Source organism: Erythrolamprus reginae, chromosome 2, assembly GCF_031021105.1.
Source record: "Erythrolamprus reginae isolate rEryReg1 chromosome 2, rEryReg1.hap1, whole genome shotgun sequence".
In the NCBI taxonomy this organism is placed as follows: domain Eukaryota; kingdom Metazoa; phylum Chordata; class Lepidosauria; order Squamata; family Dipsadidae; genus Erythrolamprus; species Erythrolamprus reginae.
In genome coordinates this window covers 75,797,662-75,814,626 of record NC_091951.1, presented here as the reverse complement: position 1 = coordinate 75,814,626, position 16,965 = coordinate 75,797,662, and the positions used below count along the sequence as shown (strand labels likewise).

General features: G+C 38.1%; 1 protein-coding gene across 5 annotated transcripts in view; it reads left to right on the top strand.

The window, feature by feature from the left end:
* The window catches only part of PLXNA1 (plexin A1), a 471,845-nt gene that overhangs the window by 448,858 nt on the left and 6,022 nt on the right, over window positions 1-16,965 (top strand). For all 5 annotated transcript variants that reach the window (XM_070738367.1, XM_070738366.1, XM_070738363.1 and 2 more), the window contains exons 29-31: window positions 715-884; window positions 4,314-4,526; window positions 7,458-7,608. In XM_070738367.1, coding sequence (XP_070594468.1) covers window positions 715-884; window positions 4,314-4,526; window positions 7,458-7,608 — 534 coding nt within the window. The remainder of the gene's footprint in view (window positions 1-714; window positions 885-4,313; window positions 4,527-7,457; window positions 7,609-16,965) is intronic.

The window sequence follows — 16,965 nt, the reverse complement described above, 5'->3', positions numbered from 1 at the left end:
TGTTAGCAAAATGGCATTTGCAATTTTGTAGGGACTCAAAAACAAGTCTGCACTGACAGTTTCCCTCTCCTATACAATCTTCTGCAGTTTTAAAACACTATTCTAACTACATGTGTTGTATTTTTTTTCAAACTTCAGTAGCTGGATCCTACATGAGATGATAACTGAGAGGATTATAGGCTTATCTTTCCTCATAAAAAATCACTGTCTTGGAAAGCCAGCTTGGAACTATTATGAAAAAAATAAAAAACAGTGATCCTGTACTTAATTGAATACTGAACCAGGACTCTGAAATGATTTGGATTGCTCTATGTAAAATCATATATCACTGCCACATATAAATAATAGAAGATTTGTAGAGAATGGTCAAGGCACAGGAGCCAAGTTGGGTGTCGACAGGGTAAAAACTCAGCAGGATAGCCAAAACAGTGCCATTGAATGTTTCTCTATTTTTAATGCTTTCCTTCCTTCCTCTCTTTATAGTTCTTTTATACCTTCTCCAATTTCAGTTGTAAATTCCTTTACAACAGTGCATGAAAAGCCGGTTTTATTTCATCCATCGGTGACACTTCAGTTTAATACCAGTGAGATATTTTAGCCCTTCTGAGAAGAGAAAACAAGAATGCCTTCATTCTATTGCTGCTGTTCTGGTTGTATACATGAACCATATATTAAGTAATGCTGAACAAATATTCTCCTTTTTTGTTGTTCCAGGGAACTTTGCAGAAGTTCGTGGATGACCTTTTTGAGACTATCTTCAGCACAGCCCACCGAGGGAGTGCCTTGCCTCTGGCCATCAAGTATATGTTTGACTTCCTGGATGAACAAGCTGATAAGCACCAGATCAATGACTATGATGTCAGGCACACTTGGAAGAGTAACTGGTAAGAAGATGCTGTAGCTCAGCAATAAAGCGCATGCCTTGCACTGTAGAAAATCCCAAGATCTCTTCCCAACTTCTGAAGGTCAAGCTGAGGCAAAGTGGATACCTGATGGGTCATTGTGTAGATAAATATTCAGCTAGGTAGATCAATGGTTTGTTTCCACAAGCTGGTTTCTTATCTAAGCTGCAGCTGTTGTGTGAAAAGTTGGAGGGTAGTTAACAGGAAGATGTTTCTTTCGAAGAGTGTAAACAGCCTACTGTAATTTCAGCTTTTTCAGAAAATAGATCAGATGGTTTTTTAAAAATTACTTCAGTTGCATAAGAAAGTGCAGCCTCAAAGCATTTGTGTTATTCTATTCCCTAGTATAGAGGACACCTCACATACACTCACTTAAAAAGGCATTTACATTAGGGTACAATATAGCCTATATTTAATTCACTGGTTGAGACAGGAGGCTATAGAAATCAAATTTAAAAAAAATACAGGTCTGTCGGAATAAAATGTAAGTATTGAAGTATTTGCTTCGCCAAATACTTCAAAATCCCCCTCAAACCCAGTGTTTTCCAAATTAATGTGTAAATCACTAAAATCACAATATAAAAACGTGGAATAATAATGTGGATCCAATAATGGGAACGTAATCATTAAGAGATCAGTAAAATAATAGGGTTGCACAGTACTGATTCAAAGCAAAAAGGTGCTGAGAGTGCAGGAGAAAATCTAACCTTTGGGGGGTTGGCATGGCTGCCTCGGAGGGGCAGACACACTGTGCCAGAAAACAGGGCAGTTACTGAAACGAGATGCAAACAGGTGCTGCATTCAGACCTTTGCACGCTTCAAAGCACCTCTTAATCTTTGAATCAGGAGCGATTCAGAGTCATAATAAACAATAAAAGCAGCAGCTACAGGAGAGCAGTTAAAAATCTTGTATGCAGCATTTTTGTTTATATAGCCAGTTATCAATTTGCTGGTGAGCTGTATTCCACATTTACCTTCGAATGTGATAGGGAAGTTATTCTCCGCATGCTGATTTGCATAGCCTTAAACTCCGTCTCGCTATTTATTTCGTGCTATTGGGGATTAACGTGCTCAGCGAATGGTAAGAAGCGGCAGACACTTTTCTCTTCTGCTGCTGCCTTCCTGATTTGATCTCTCAGTTCCTTTCACTGTTACTGGGGATAGGAATATACACTCTGATCTCTGGTATTTGTTAAATAGCAACCAAATTGCTTTTGTAGTTCAGTAACTGTCAGTAATTAGCAAGGCAGGAAAAGAAACATTTTTAAATGGAGTTATGAGAGCATGGAAACATTTTGAACTGATTTATCACTCGTCTTTCTATATTAAAGGAAATAGCTGCTCTGGGAGGAAAAACGGGGCAGGGAAAGAATCCCAATGATGCAACTCCACAGAGCCCAGGGAGGCAGGCAGGCTCCAGCATACTAATGCCCTTGATGGTTTTGTACTACTAGTTCAGTGGATAGAGTAAATTTCAGCAGATGGCTCCCTGAAATTAAAAACAGAGGTGGGCTGCTGGGGGTCCGCAAGTGTTCAGGAGAACGTCTAGGTAATATTCTATGCAGTTTGGAGAACCCCTAAGTATCACTCTGGCTGGTCCTGCCCACTCCACCCCTCCCAGGAGTACCCACGTGGCCCATTTGGATAAGTGCAGGACATGCACTGAGGCTTTGGGATGGTGAAAAATGGGCCTAGCAGACATTCGGGAAAAAGTTTGGGAAAGTTTCTGACCTCCAGAGCCTGAGGAGGCCATTTTCGCAGAGGCTTGACAAAAACACCCATGGTGCAGGAGGCTGATTACCCACCCAGCAACCAGAAAGAGAACCCCTTGCTAAAATTTTGGAAGCCCACCCCTGATTAAAAGATGTAGATATGACTAATACCTGGATTATATGATTTGTAGGAATTTAATACTTGAGACAAATGACAGTTACAAAAAACAGGCCCCAGTTTTCATTGCGATAATTTAGATTTTATGTTAGGGTAGGTGAGATCAGATAATGGAATAGAAGTTTTAGGAAAAGTCTCCATGGATTTCCTTGATGTACAGAATATTTTTTCCAGTGAGAAGTTAACAATTAGATAGTATTCCTGAAGCTCTTTGTGTTGTGCTTTGCAGCTTGGTCATCCCAACCTTCCTCAGGTAAATTAGTATGAGTTTTCCCAGTACTTCGGGATTTTCCTCCCAAGCTAGTCAATATAACAGGGAAACATATTATGACAGCCCTTCTGCCTCAATAACATTGTTTTGTGAAAATAAACATGGGTAATTTGCAGAAACAGCATAGCCAATTGCATTGTGCTGGTTGCCTCAGTTAAGAGATAAATTAATGCTGAGCTGAGGAGAATCAAGAAGGTATTTGCTTTTCCTTTAATTATAGTTCTCATTCCTTAATAGAATTTAGTCTCCAAGGGCTAATAAAGAATATAGGGATTTAATAAAGGGCAGAAAACTTGGTGAAAAACTGACATTTAAGAAGAGCAAAGGGAAATGATAGAAATGGTGACAGGCATTGATAAAATTCCAAGGTCAACATATGGATGACTTTGACAATGCTGCATCCTGAGTCAAAAATAATAGAATTTACCAGGAACAATTTTAGATATTTAAAACAAGTGTTATAATAGAAATAGTTCTCATAACCAACAAATGAAAAGCATTTGCTACTTTTCAAATGCCAAATGCCCTTAAAATCTTTTATATATTTATATCCACATATAAAACATTTATAAATATAAAATTAGATTAGATTACTAGAGTTGGAAGAGACCTTGTAGGTCATCTAGTCCAACCCCCTACTCAAGCAGTAGTCCCTACACCATTTCAGACAAATGGCAGTCCAATCTGCCGGGGTGGCGCAGCAGGTAGAGTGCTGTACTGCAGGCCACTGAAGCTGACTGTAGATCTGAAGGTCAGCGGTTCAAATCTCATCTCCGGCTCAAGGTTGACTCAGCCTTCCATCCTTCCGAGGTGGGTAAAATGAGGACCCGGATTGTGGGGGCAATATGCTGGCTCTGTTAAAAAGTGCTATTGGTAACATGTTGTAAGCCGCCCTGAGTCTAAGGAGAAGGGCAGCATAAAAAATGAATCAATCAATCAATCAATCAATCAATCAATCTCCTCTTGAAAGTCTCAAATGTTGGAGCTCTCAGAACCTCTGCAGGCATGCTATTCCACTGATTGATCGCTCTCACTGTCAGAGCACTTCTCCTTATTTCCAGGTTGAAATATACACCCACCCTTCAGTGAGATAGTTGTACCTGGCAAACCATGCATCAGAATTATTATCACCTGTTTAGATTTTGGAGACAAACCCCCCCCCCTTACTTTGATAGATTTTAATAAAGTTTATGCTAAGACCCCTGCTGGAAGCTACTAAGAATATTTTATTCTTTTCTTCTCTTTTTCAGTCTACCTCTGCGTTTTTGGGTGAATGTGATTAAGAACCCGCAATTTGTGTTTGACATTCATAAGAACAGTATTACTGATGCCTGCCTATCAGTGGTGGCTCAGACATTCATGGACTCCTGCTCAACTTCTGAGCACAAGCTAGGGAAAGACTCTCCCTCCAATAAACTACTGTATGCCAAGGACATCCCTAACTATAAAAGCTGGGTAGAAAGGTGAGTAACTGCAGCTGTAGACAAAAGGTTAAAAATGAATGAAGATTTGGCAGTTCTTGAAAATTTGGGATGGTTCCATGCTATAAAAGAGCCACTCTGGGTTAGAGAGAAATTGGTTCTTTGAAACAGTTGCAAGTAATTGTTTTTCTAAGAATTGCCAATTCCTTTCACACCTTTCTAATTAATAAGCAACAGAGCATATAGGTTTTGGCTATTTGTATTAGGCTGGATCCAGCATAAACCTCTAATTGGGGGAGGGTTGCTTCTATCAGCTGAGCTTTTCAGTGGTTGAACAAGACAGGGAATTATGTTTTGGTTTCAACCATTATCAGATCAAAGTCTCCTAAAAATTGCACTTCAGGATTGGTGGAAGTTGGCTGGGGAATTTGGGAGTAGTGAGTAAGAAGGCACTCCAAGAAAGTAAAAACAACTGTTTCCACTCCCCCCACCCCCCCACCTTTGCTGTGTTTTGAGGATATTTTAACTGGTAAAGTAATCCATTTGCAGGAGGATTAGCAAAGCAAAATCTCTTGCCAATGGAATTTAAAGTCTGGATTAGATCCAACCTGAAAATAATACAATTACATTGTTTTGAGTAATACAGATAAGAGTTTTTAGTTTTCAAGGGTTTTACCAGGGAGATTCTGATCTACTTCATGTTTGGTTTGTTAATTATTATGTACTATTGGGGTAGAGACTTGCACATTTAAAAGACTAGCTGGTGCTGTTATGTGAAAATTTGCTAGTGACATCATTACCCTGCTGATGTCTTAAGTAAAACCAGACGTTTTTTTCATTGCTGCTAATAAAGATGAAAAATAGATAACGAAGCACAGTATGAATAAGATTCTATTTATAAGTTACTTATAATAACTATTTTATTAAGCAAATTGATTGTTTGTCTGGGCACACACACACACACACACATACACACACACATACACACAAGTTAGCATTGGTACATTGTACAAACCATACTTCCAAATACCTGTTTCTTGCCTGCATTTTAATTCAAGTTGTTTTAACAACTTATTATTCTGATGGTTAGGGGAGAAAGACATTACATTAGTTTTATGAGCATTGTTTTTATAAATTCTTGTTTATTCATGGTAATATGTGGACCTAGCAATGCCAACCCTACAAGATGGACAAACCAGAATACTGAATACATGGATGGCTATAATTATATTTCATTGGGATAAGCTTTAGTAACAGAATCTTGGCTGAGTTTTCCCTTCCTTCCTTCCCTCTTAGACCCTAGGGAACCAGAGATGGGATAGTCTGAGTTTCTTTGTAATACCCTTCCATTCTCTCTGGACTTAACCCATGCCTCTTCTGTAGTGTACCTGATGTTTTCTTAATGGCCTATAGATTTGCTCTTTAAGATCATCTCCCTGATTCTCCTATACCCAGAAACCTAACTAATATTGTGAGAGGGAAGGGGGGGGGCATCTTCCCTTTTCATGCCAGCATCTGAAGGTAAGGGCATCTGGGACAAAACCTGTAGTTATGTCCTTTTCATTATGTTTTAAACTGCTAGCCTTAATACAAACAATATTTTATGATGCAGTTGTTGGCATACAGCACGTTATACGTACCATTTTAAGATTTTTAAAAATTATTTAATGAGATTCTGCACATTTTGAAAATGATGAGGATCTTCAAATCTTCTGCAAGCACTTTTGCATTAGTTATTAAACAATAGCCCCTCTGCTTTAAAGAATTGATCCTTTAAAGTTAATACAATTAATACAATTTTAATGGATTAGCTTCTTAAAGCAGCAACATTACTTTTTTTTGGCTTGTGCAAAAAAACAAAGAATGTAGACAAGACATCTTACACCCCAGGCTGCTTTAATGATTAGCAGAGGGGGATCCGAAGCACACTCATAGCCATGATATTCAATACTATTTGCTGCTTGCTTAGTTGGCTATTTTTAATATTAGCCAATATTATACATTATGGTGATATTTTAGAGATAACATTGCCCTTAGGATGTTTCCCACACGGCTAGACTTTTAAAACATGAATCTTTTATGTTGCATATTTATATTCTGGGAGCTGATGTATGTATAATTATAAATTATTCTATAAATGCTAGATAATGATTACTGATGTTATGGGGAAAATTGGCTTCTATCTTGCTCTCCTAGGTAAAGCGCATTTCTTTCATAACAGCAGTCATCATTATAACTCGGCAACAAACTTTCTGATGAATACAGGACTGTAAAACGCGATTGTAAAAATATGTGACTTTCTGCTCTCTGCCAAGGTCCATTAAGTTATCCTCATAGGAGTGATCTGGTTTACTGATCTGTGATTCTGCTTGACCTGACTCACTCTGATTTTGGAGCAACATTCCAGTAAAGAATGTAGACAAGACGTCTTACACCCCAGTCCGTTTTCCCTCAGTAATCCTTCTGCATTTTGCTTTGTGTTTGCAGTCAGGCATAGCAGTACCAAGGGCTCCAAATCCCTATTTAAGATGGCCCTGGCATGTCTAGCTTCTTTTGTTTGGGGAGAGGAGAGGGGGAAGAAGATCTCAATAAAAATGTTTGCCTCCAATTATCACGGCACCTGTTTAAACCTGTTTCTCAAGCCCTGTTATTTCAACTCACACATGGAGCTTGGACCAGGCCCCTCAGTTTTAAGATGTACTCCTGTGTACTCTGCCTGTGAGGGCTTAGCCTGGTTTCTTGAACACAAAATGAAGAGTCGTTTGGCAGGCAGAACACTATGAAATGGCTAGATGTGCTATATGTACATTACAATTGCTTTATTGTAATGAATCGGTGTGTTACATTTAATCTGGGGACTTGTTAATTAAGTTTATGGTATTTTCTAGATTTATCCTCAGTTTTCCTCCTACCTGCTATTGAACATCTTTATTTTCAACAGCGTGATTTATTTTTCCTCCTTCTCACTTATAGATATTATGCAGATATAGCTAAAATGCCAGCAATCAGCGATCAGGACATGAGTGCCTATCTGGCAGAGCAGTCAAGGTTACACTTGAGCCAATTCAACAGCATGAGTGCCCTGCATGAGATCTACTCATACATTACTAAGTACAAGGATGAGGTAAGATATATCAGGACTCTTAGACATATTGTAATATAACTCTTTGTCTCTATTTTTTCCTCTTTCTTTCGACCCACATAAAGAAATCCAGAGTGGAGGTGTTTTTATCCCTCTGTAAACGTATCATATCATGTCTTAATAGTTCCACAGCCAACTAATGAGTACCTGCTATTCAGTGTACTGCAGCATTTCCATACAATACAAAAGTAGCTCCGTTTTTAAAAATATATGTTAAAAAATGATCTGCGATGCACAAAAGCAATAAACAGAAGAACACAAATATGTGCATTATAATTATGTTCCAAAATCAGTTATTAAAGATTGATCTAGGCAGTTACGTACAAAATATCATGGTTCTACATATTGTTTCTATTATGTAGGGAAAACCTATCTGGGCTTTGTCCCACTTTAAACTGAAAAGGGTGTTTGTCTTCCTGAGCAGATAGTCATCATTAAAAAATTGTGGTTCAATTATTCATTTGCAGAGATACTAGAATGGTAGAGGAACCAATTGCAGCAAATTATTGAAACGCGGTACTAAGCTCTCCTAAAGATTCCGATTCTTCTCAATCTCCCTCTTTCCCCTTATCTAATTATCAGCTCTGACATAGATGTATGAGATAAGAACATTTGCCATGTTCCTCTAATTTCTCTCCATCAGTATTGATGATGATATTACCCTCTTGATGATGATATTACCCTCTTGAATCCTAATGACTTATGCTCCATTCATTTTATTTCACATAATCAACAATTATGAGATGCTGTGATTATCTCTGTCCAAGAACTGTGATTATCTCTGTCTAAGACCCTACAAGCCTTAAACCAGCCAAATGTTGCCACCTACAAAGAGCTTTTTACTGTAGCTCTTTTAAGTCCTTGCTTGACAAAGAGAGGATACCTGTTTCCTTTCTAAAGTTTAGATATACCTTGAAGTATTTTTATCTGCCTATTATTATTCATCCTTTCTTCTCCTGTTTTGATACAAATTGCTTAAAGTAAGGAACACAGACAACTTCCTTTTATAACAAAACAACACTTTTCCAAAATAGGAGGAAAAATCACAACAGTGCGTCAGTAGATAAGTAATGGGCCAATAAGAATGGAAGAATTAAATCAGCAAAGGGAACACATCTCATGAAGTACGGTAATCAAATAAGAGATAAAAGGAAAATATCAACCTAAACCTGAAGCACTTCTCTCTCTAAATGAATGTGTTCTGTGTCATTTCAGTGAGCCCATGTACAAATGACCTTATTCATAATTTTGAGTTGGGGGATGGCATTTACTATCACAAGAGAGTCACTTCATAAGCCTATAAAGTTTTAAGAGTGGTTAAAAAACCCATCTACTGTAATTGGTATGAACAGCAGAAAATAGTTTTGAACACATTCTCTACAATCTTTTATTAAAGCAATAAAATATATGATGCTAATATATAGATATAGATATACTTTATATATATATATAATGGAGTTGTATGGATTTTATTGCCCAAAAGAAAGATGTTGAGAGCCTGGGAGAAGGAAATTGGTTGCTTATCTAAGATAATGAAAGCATTTGTACAAGACCTTGTCAAATATCTTTGCATTGTTATCTGGGCAAGGCTCCAAAATTAGTTCCTTCAACAGCTAATAAAGAAAGGGGCCTATTCACATAAGTGTGAATATAGATCAAAGGTTCTTAGAGGTTTCTGCACTCCAGTAAGCTCTGTAGCCAGCTGAGATCTCTCACCCCATGGCAGATTTCCACATGCCGATGAAATGGATTCTCTTCAGAAGTTGTTGGTGCTCCATCACTGGAGACTTTTAAAAAGAGACTGGACAGCCATGTGTCGGAAAGAGTATAGGGACTCCTCTTGAGCAGAGGGTTGGAAGACCGCCTTCCAACTCTTTTATTCTGTTCTGTTTTTTCTGGTGAGCCTGGACTGATCTTTTTCTCAGCCCTAGGAAGAAGGCAGTAGCACATCACTTCCAAAAAAGTTGACAAGAAAATTTCAGGAATTAGTCCAGGTAGTCACCAGGAGTTAAAACTGACTTGAAAGTACCACCACCAACAACAACAACAACAACAATGACAATAAAAAAAGCTTAGGTTTACATTTTTAGGATCCTTGGTTAATTGTTAGTCATTGATTTTACAAATTTATTTATTTATTCATTCATTCATTCATTCATCTGATTTGATTTGATTTGATTTGTATGCCGCCCCTCTCCGAAGACTCGGGGCGGCTAACAACAATATAAAAAGACAATGTAAACAAATCTAATATTATTATTATTTATTATTATTATTTATTGGATTTGTATGCCGCCCTTCTCCACAGACTCGGGGCAGCTAACAACAGTGGTAAAACAACATGAACAATCCAATTAATAAAAACAACTAAAAAACCCTTATTATAAAAAACCAAACATACACACAAACATACCATGCATAACTTGTAATAGCCTGGGGGGAAAGGATAACTTAACTCCCCCATGCCTGGCGACAAAGGTGGGTCTTAAGTAATTTGCGAAAAACAAGGAGGGTGGGGGCCATTCTAATCTCTGGGGGGAGTTGGTTCCAGAGGGCCGGGGCCGCCACAGAGAAGGCTCTTCCCCTGGGGCCCACCAAACAACATTGTTTGGTCGACGGGACCCAGAGAAGGCCAACTCTGTGGGACCTTATCGGCCGCTGGGATTCATGCGGTAGAAGGCGGTTCTGGGTGTATTCTGGCCCAATGCCATGTAGGGCTTTAAAGGTCATTACCAACACTTTGAATTGTGACCGGAAACCTATTAAAAACAATCTAAACAACCCCAATGTAAAGAACCACTCATACATACAAGCATACCATGTATAAATTCTATAAGCCTAGGGGGAAAGGAAATTTCAATTCCCCCATGCCCATGAGGTGGGTTTTGAGGAGCTTACGAAAGGCAAGGAGTTACTTCACTAGATGTATATAGATCCACTTCCCTTTGTACCCACAGATATTTTGTTTTTTTTAATAGAAAGCTAACATGCCGCCAAATTCTGTCTCATTTTTATTTCCAGAATTTTTGGAGTCTCACTAAAGTTTAAGTCTATTAAACAATAAAAATGGTGGGTGGTCGTAGCTCTGTGCTGGAACTGTGGCCACTTGCCAGAAGCGAAAAGGAAGGAAAACTGGGGTAATAGAGAGCACCCCAGGGGATTAGAGGGGTTGGCAGGGAGCAATCTCACCTATTCACAGTCAGGAGAATGGTTATTATGTGATTGATGTGCCCATTATTTGTGAATAGGAAAGCACATTTGTACATCCATTTTGTAAGAGTGCCTGTGACATGCTTGTTAATATTCCAAGGAAGACCACTATAAAATACATGGCCTACCTATGTTTTGAATAATGTTCCTGGGTTTAAATATTCTACTCTTATATAAAATGTTTCGCGTATTGGAAATTCTAAAAGAATTGTTTATGAATGACACCAGATTTGGATGACGAAAAGTATAACATTAATCCCGCATGTCAGCAAAACTGAATATTATTGTTTCTTTGTAGACGTGATCTTCAGATGGATTCTTGTATCTCTCAGTGGCAACTTGCATTTTGCAGAACAGTTTCTTTGAATATGCAGTTCAGAGATCTATTTCAATACAGCAGAGTTCCCTCTGTGGTATAATATAATGCTGCTGGGAACATTCCAATTTCCTATTGTTTTTATCCCATAAAAATAAATTCATGCCAGTCTTTTGTTGGCATTGCATATTAATGATTAATAGTCACTACTTAACTAGACTAGATTCAGTTACTGGAGATTTCTTACGGACAAGATATTAAAGATAAAAAGATGTAGAATTATTATTAGAGTGATACAGATAGAATTGTTTGAAATTTCCAAATTAATGAGATTGTTTTAATCCAGATCTACAGCTTTTCCTTCTGAGCTGAAAGTAGAAGGATATGATGATTAGTGATGGGCGAACCCAACGGTGTTCGGGTTTGGCAAGTTTGGATGAACTTTACGCAAAATTTGGCTGAACTCGAACCCGAATGGGGAATCCCTCCCACGAAGAGATTCTGGGGGCGGAGCTTTGACGTCACCGGCAGGTTGCTAAGGACGCCAAGGTGATCACTTCCTGGATTCCATGGAATCCAGGAAGTGATCACCTTGGCGTCCTTAGCAACCTGCCAGTGACGTCAAAGCTCCGAAAGCCGAACACTACCCCGAACTTTGCGCGAAGTTTGAAAAAAAATTGGCTTTGTGTTCGGCATACTGAACGCCACAGAATTCGGTACGGACCCAAATTGTGCGGGTTAGATTCGCCCATCACTAATGATGATGCTTGGTTGATAGGATGCTGGCAGCAAGCTACATCAACCATTAGCACCAGTGAGTGGTATTTGTGACACTTTTTAAAATGTTCCGTTGACTAAGTTTCATGTTTAATGAATAAAAGAGATGATGATGATAATAATAATAACACAGAATATTATTATTATTATAATATAATAATATTATTATATTATATTCCTCTAAATAATAATAATAATAATAATAATAATAATAATAATACAGATTTTTTAATATTTAAGTCAAATTAATAATTACCCTTTCCAATGTGTTTGGTTGCAATGCATAAAAGAGAAAAGTATCTCTCACATAGATATGAAGCTTCATTTATCACAACTCCTATTAATAAGGAGGGATGTGGGTTGAAGAAGAGATTCCCGTAGCTAAGGCTCTCTTTTAAGTGATATTTTCATTCCTTAGGAGTCCACCCAAAAGACAGTGTAATTCTGAAGATCCCCTGTGAGTTGGCCAATTTTTAATTCTTTATTCTTGAAGGTCCTCGTAGACTTTAGATATGAACCAAGTAGTAGATGAATGAAAAACTCTTAGTAGGGGCAACTCTGGGGTTTCATTCAACAGTAAGCAGCCACAAAGGGTTTAGAACTCTGTCACCCAGTTTTGATGGGATGAGCTGCTTCCTGAAGAATTCCCACCCTTTTTTTTTTACTATTGCTTTCTGCAAAGGAATTTATTTATTTAGCTCTTGTAATTTTAATAGGCTTTTATTGTATTGTAAAGTGCCCCTAGTGTCTTTGGATGATGAGATGGGCGGCATATAAATTAAATGAATGAATGAATGCAGTATCCGTCTCTTGAATGGAATCCATAGAAATAAATATTGCTCTCCCTTGCAAATAAAACTGCATTTAACCTTTCCTTGTCATCGTACCTTGGGCAAGGTTTAGAAGGTTCAAGGCAGGTCTGGGAAATGTAGTTGTGCGCCTGCAGTGCCAAGGAAAGCCTTTTGTATGAACAGATCCAACTGTAAACCTGAGGTGCCTTAAGGGTAAAGCTCTATATACAAAAGGTCACGGAGATCATCAACAGGAACCTAACAGCCAGCACAGTTGCAACTTTTCAGCACCCTGCCTGCCATCTGGATAAGGTGGAGGGCGATCACAAAAACTGGAGTGGCGATAACACCCCCAAAGAGCGATTCCTCCAGCCCCTTTGACAGCAGCTGCTGCTATTGCCCTGAGGCTAGTCTCCCAGCTCCCAACATTCCCCTTCATTAGTCTTACAAATCAGCAAGGCCTTAAGAGCAGAAATCAATAGCAAGCAGGGCAATCGCTATGTGGTTAGAAAGTGCAGCCTTAATGAGCTGCAGGCAAACGAAGTTGCCAATCCTTGTCTCTTTTTTTGGTTAACCACTGTCTGGCATCTGTTGAATGCGCCTCTATAGTCTGCTCTAAAAGTGTGCTGCCTCTGTGTCTGCAGCTCTCAGGAGCTTCTTTTCTGATTTGTAATGGGATTAATAAATAGCAGCTGCTCCCTTTGTTTGTTTTCATTCATTAAACACAATTACATGCAGCCCGATTGCACCCTCTTTGATGCAAAATGGGAGGGAATAATTTTTCCTGTTGCTCAGTACTATAATGTGCTGTCATTGGCACTGAATGAAAATCATAATTAATTTTCATTTGGGTTTCTGCATCTTCCTAATCATGGCGGTCTTTAGAGCAGGTGACAGACAAGTATCTCTCTTTTTTCCTCCCTGTGCTCCCTGCTGTTTCCTGTTGTGCCCAGAAGTGCCACAGAACCAGGCACAAAGCTGGTTATAAAATATTTCCAAACTTTAGGGATTGTCTGCAATTGAGCAAAGGAGATTTGGAGAAGTCTCCCATTCTATTCAGGCCTCCAACACCTTTAAGATCCTAAGATTTGAAGGCAACCTAATTGGTTGCTTTGGTTGACATTCAGTATTTTATCGCCACCTAGAGGTGCTTGGAAAAACAATGCTTTAGGTGAGGGATGAGGTATTTGAGGGAGTCAAACTCTGGCCTGGATTGTTGACAACAGAGATTTGCAGCTGGATCATGTTTGTGCCAGGAAGCATTTTGTTGCCTTTCATATTTAGAAATAATAATAATAATAATAATAATAATAATAATAATAATAATAATAATAATAATAATAATATTATTTAATAGATTTGTATGCCCCTCTCCGAAGACTTGGAAAACTTTTTCAGCTAGACACAAATCTTTTCCCAGCCTTAGAATATCTTCCCACAGGCATGAACTTGGACTGGCTAATGCCTTTCTTGATCTGCTGATTCCAGCAGGACATACCAGCTCTGTGGCACAGTACCTTTGTGGCTTGCTTTATTTTGCGACATTGCAGCCTCCCCCTAAGCCCTGGCAGAGGTGGTGTATGTGTTCCCCATCATTTCTGCATGTTCAATATGGGAAGCCTAAAGATGTCACAGCTGCTTTTAATCACAGGGAGCTTATTTCCATGTTACTTGTAGGGTTTGTGATGGGCCTTTCCTGCTTTCGAATAGTCAACCTATTAATTATACAAGAGTTTGTTTCCAATTATGCAGCCAATGAAATGGTTAATTGAGTTCTTTTTGATGGATGCCTCAACATTTAATTGGGGAAAAAATACAGCTTGCACTCACAACAAATGTAACCACTATAATGGGATTTCTGATGAGATTGCATTTTAATCATCCTTTAAAAAAAGAAATCTGGCAGTGCAATTGAAAGGAAGGAGGGATTTGGGGCATTTCTTTTTTTATCCCTCCACTTTATCAATCCTTTCCTGCCAAATCTTTGCTTCTCACTCAACTGTCAAAAGGCCTACTCGCAACATCCCACCCTTCAGTTCATTAATATGGTTGATTAAAGAATGGCTTTCAAAGAATATGTACAAATGGTGATCTAAGGGTTTTCATCTGATTCTGAGAACGAAAATGTGGGATGCATTTTTAGCTCTTTCAGTAGGAAAGATTTTTATTATATGAATTCAACTGTATTCCATAATTATGTTCTTTTTTTCTAGTGCCTTCAGTAAAAGGCCTTAAGCATGCTAAATTCCATTACTTGACTTGTTTTCTGAATGGCACTGAAGTATAAGCCTATTTAGTGGAATGGAATTTTGGTGGAAAAATTCCAGAATTGCCATTTTCTAGTATTCTAAAATATAGTATGAATAGCAATATTTTCTTTCATCAAATGAGGAAAATCTGACTGCAATTGAATGTAAAATCTGCATTGGACCAATAAATTTAGATTCTTCAGCAATTTTTATTGCCTTTCCCAAAAACTAAATATAGACACTCTGAAGAGATTATAAGGCTCAAATTCTCCTTTGAATTAAATAAGCTCAGGATGACCTAAACAGAACCATTTTAATCTATTGAGTCTTTGAGAAATGTCTCATTGTGGATAGTAATGAATTTAAAAACAAAGTGGGCCTGTAGAAGATTGACTTAAAGGGATTTCATGGCAAGCCTTTGAATATTGTATTAAAAATATTTAACTGCTAAAGAAACTGTTTATCAGTTTCAGGGATGTCTGTGACTTTCCTGTAATTTATCCCATTGTTTGTTCTGCATAATTATCAGGTTTTATGTCCACGAAGAACCATTCTCTCATATATTTTCAACACCAGAACAAATTTAGACATTAAGAAAACATTATTTTTCTGGGCCTGTGTGGGTGAATTACAATTCAGGTCAACGTAATGCTTGGCTATTCTACCTGAGTGTGGCAAAACATTCAGGGCATTCAATCCACCCTGGCTGCTTTCGTTTAATAACTATGGCTTATGAACAGTGCATGTCCTTTTTTTTAAATGGATTGGGATGAAGAAGCAGTGAATGGCTGCAATTTTTTTTACTACCACACTGTGGGCATGGCTTATTTTGTGGGTGTGGCTTTCCAGCCATGTGACCAGGTGGGAGTGGCTTGATGATCATGTGACCAGGGATAGCTTAAAAGGTCATGTGACTGGCTTAAAGGTGGCCAACTTGAATGTCACTCACGTCAAGGCTTTGGGTTAGGGCACCTGGCTTCTCCTCGCCTCAAAGAGATACAATTTTCCTATCTATTTATTATTACCGAACATCCAAGATATACTATTTAATTATATGTATATATGCCATATGGGTACATACATATTACACATAGGCACACAAAAATATACATTATCTACTATATAAACAGAGTCTACGGAGAGGGGCGGCATACAAATCCAATAAATAAAATAAATAAATAAATAAATAAATAAATAAATAAACTGTATGTGTACGTACACACACACACACACACACACACACACACACACACAAGCTCTTCTAAAATTATACACATTTTCTCTATCCCCCCCTCCTTCTTTTCCCTATCACCCTTCCTTCTATATCTACTTCCCTCCCTTCACAACCCCCTTCTCCCACTCCCCAATTACTACATAAGTAGAGTGTAAATGTTAAAATGTACAATATGTATATCTCTTTTGTCTTTCTGTATTTGGTTTTTATTGTATATATTTAATAAATTTATTTTCAAATATATATATATATATATATATACACATTCAACCTCATTCACTGTGATAGGAAAAATGTACCCAGAGGCCAGAAGGGAAAAAAAGAAAAAAAATTATACCAGTTCTGTGTACTTGATCAAAATGTTTCTATTGGTTCTGTGTACCTGACTATACCCGTAGGAGCCCATCACTGTGAAGAAGGATAGTAATAAATAGTAATAAATAGTTTGAATTATTTTCACCTATACATTTTGAAACCCAACTTGAAGAAAGGAAATCTACAGAGAGAAGATACTTACAGACCAAGTTAAGCATGTCTCCTACTCTTGGTTGTCATGTTCAGTAGTGATCTGGCAAGTAAACCCAAACCATTCATTCGAAGGCAAGAAAGATAATTAGAGGGATGGAGGCTAAAACATGAAGAACAGTTGCAGGAAGTGGTCATTTTTACTTTAATGGAGTGGGTGACATGATAGCAGTATCTCAGAGACTGCCATGAAGAAGGCGCACTGGAAGGCAGGACAAGAATTAATGGATGGAAACT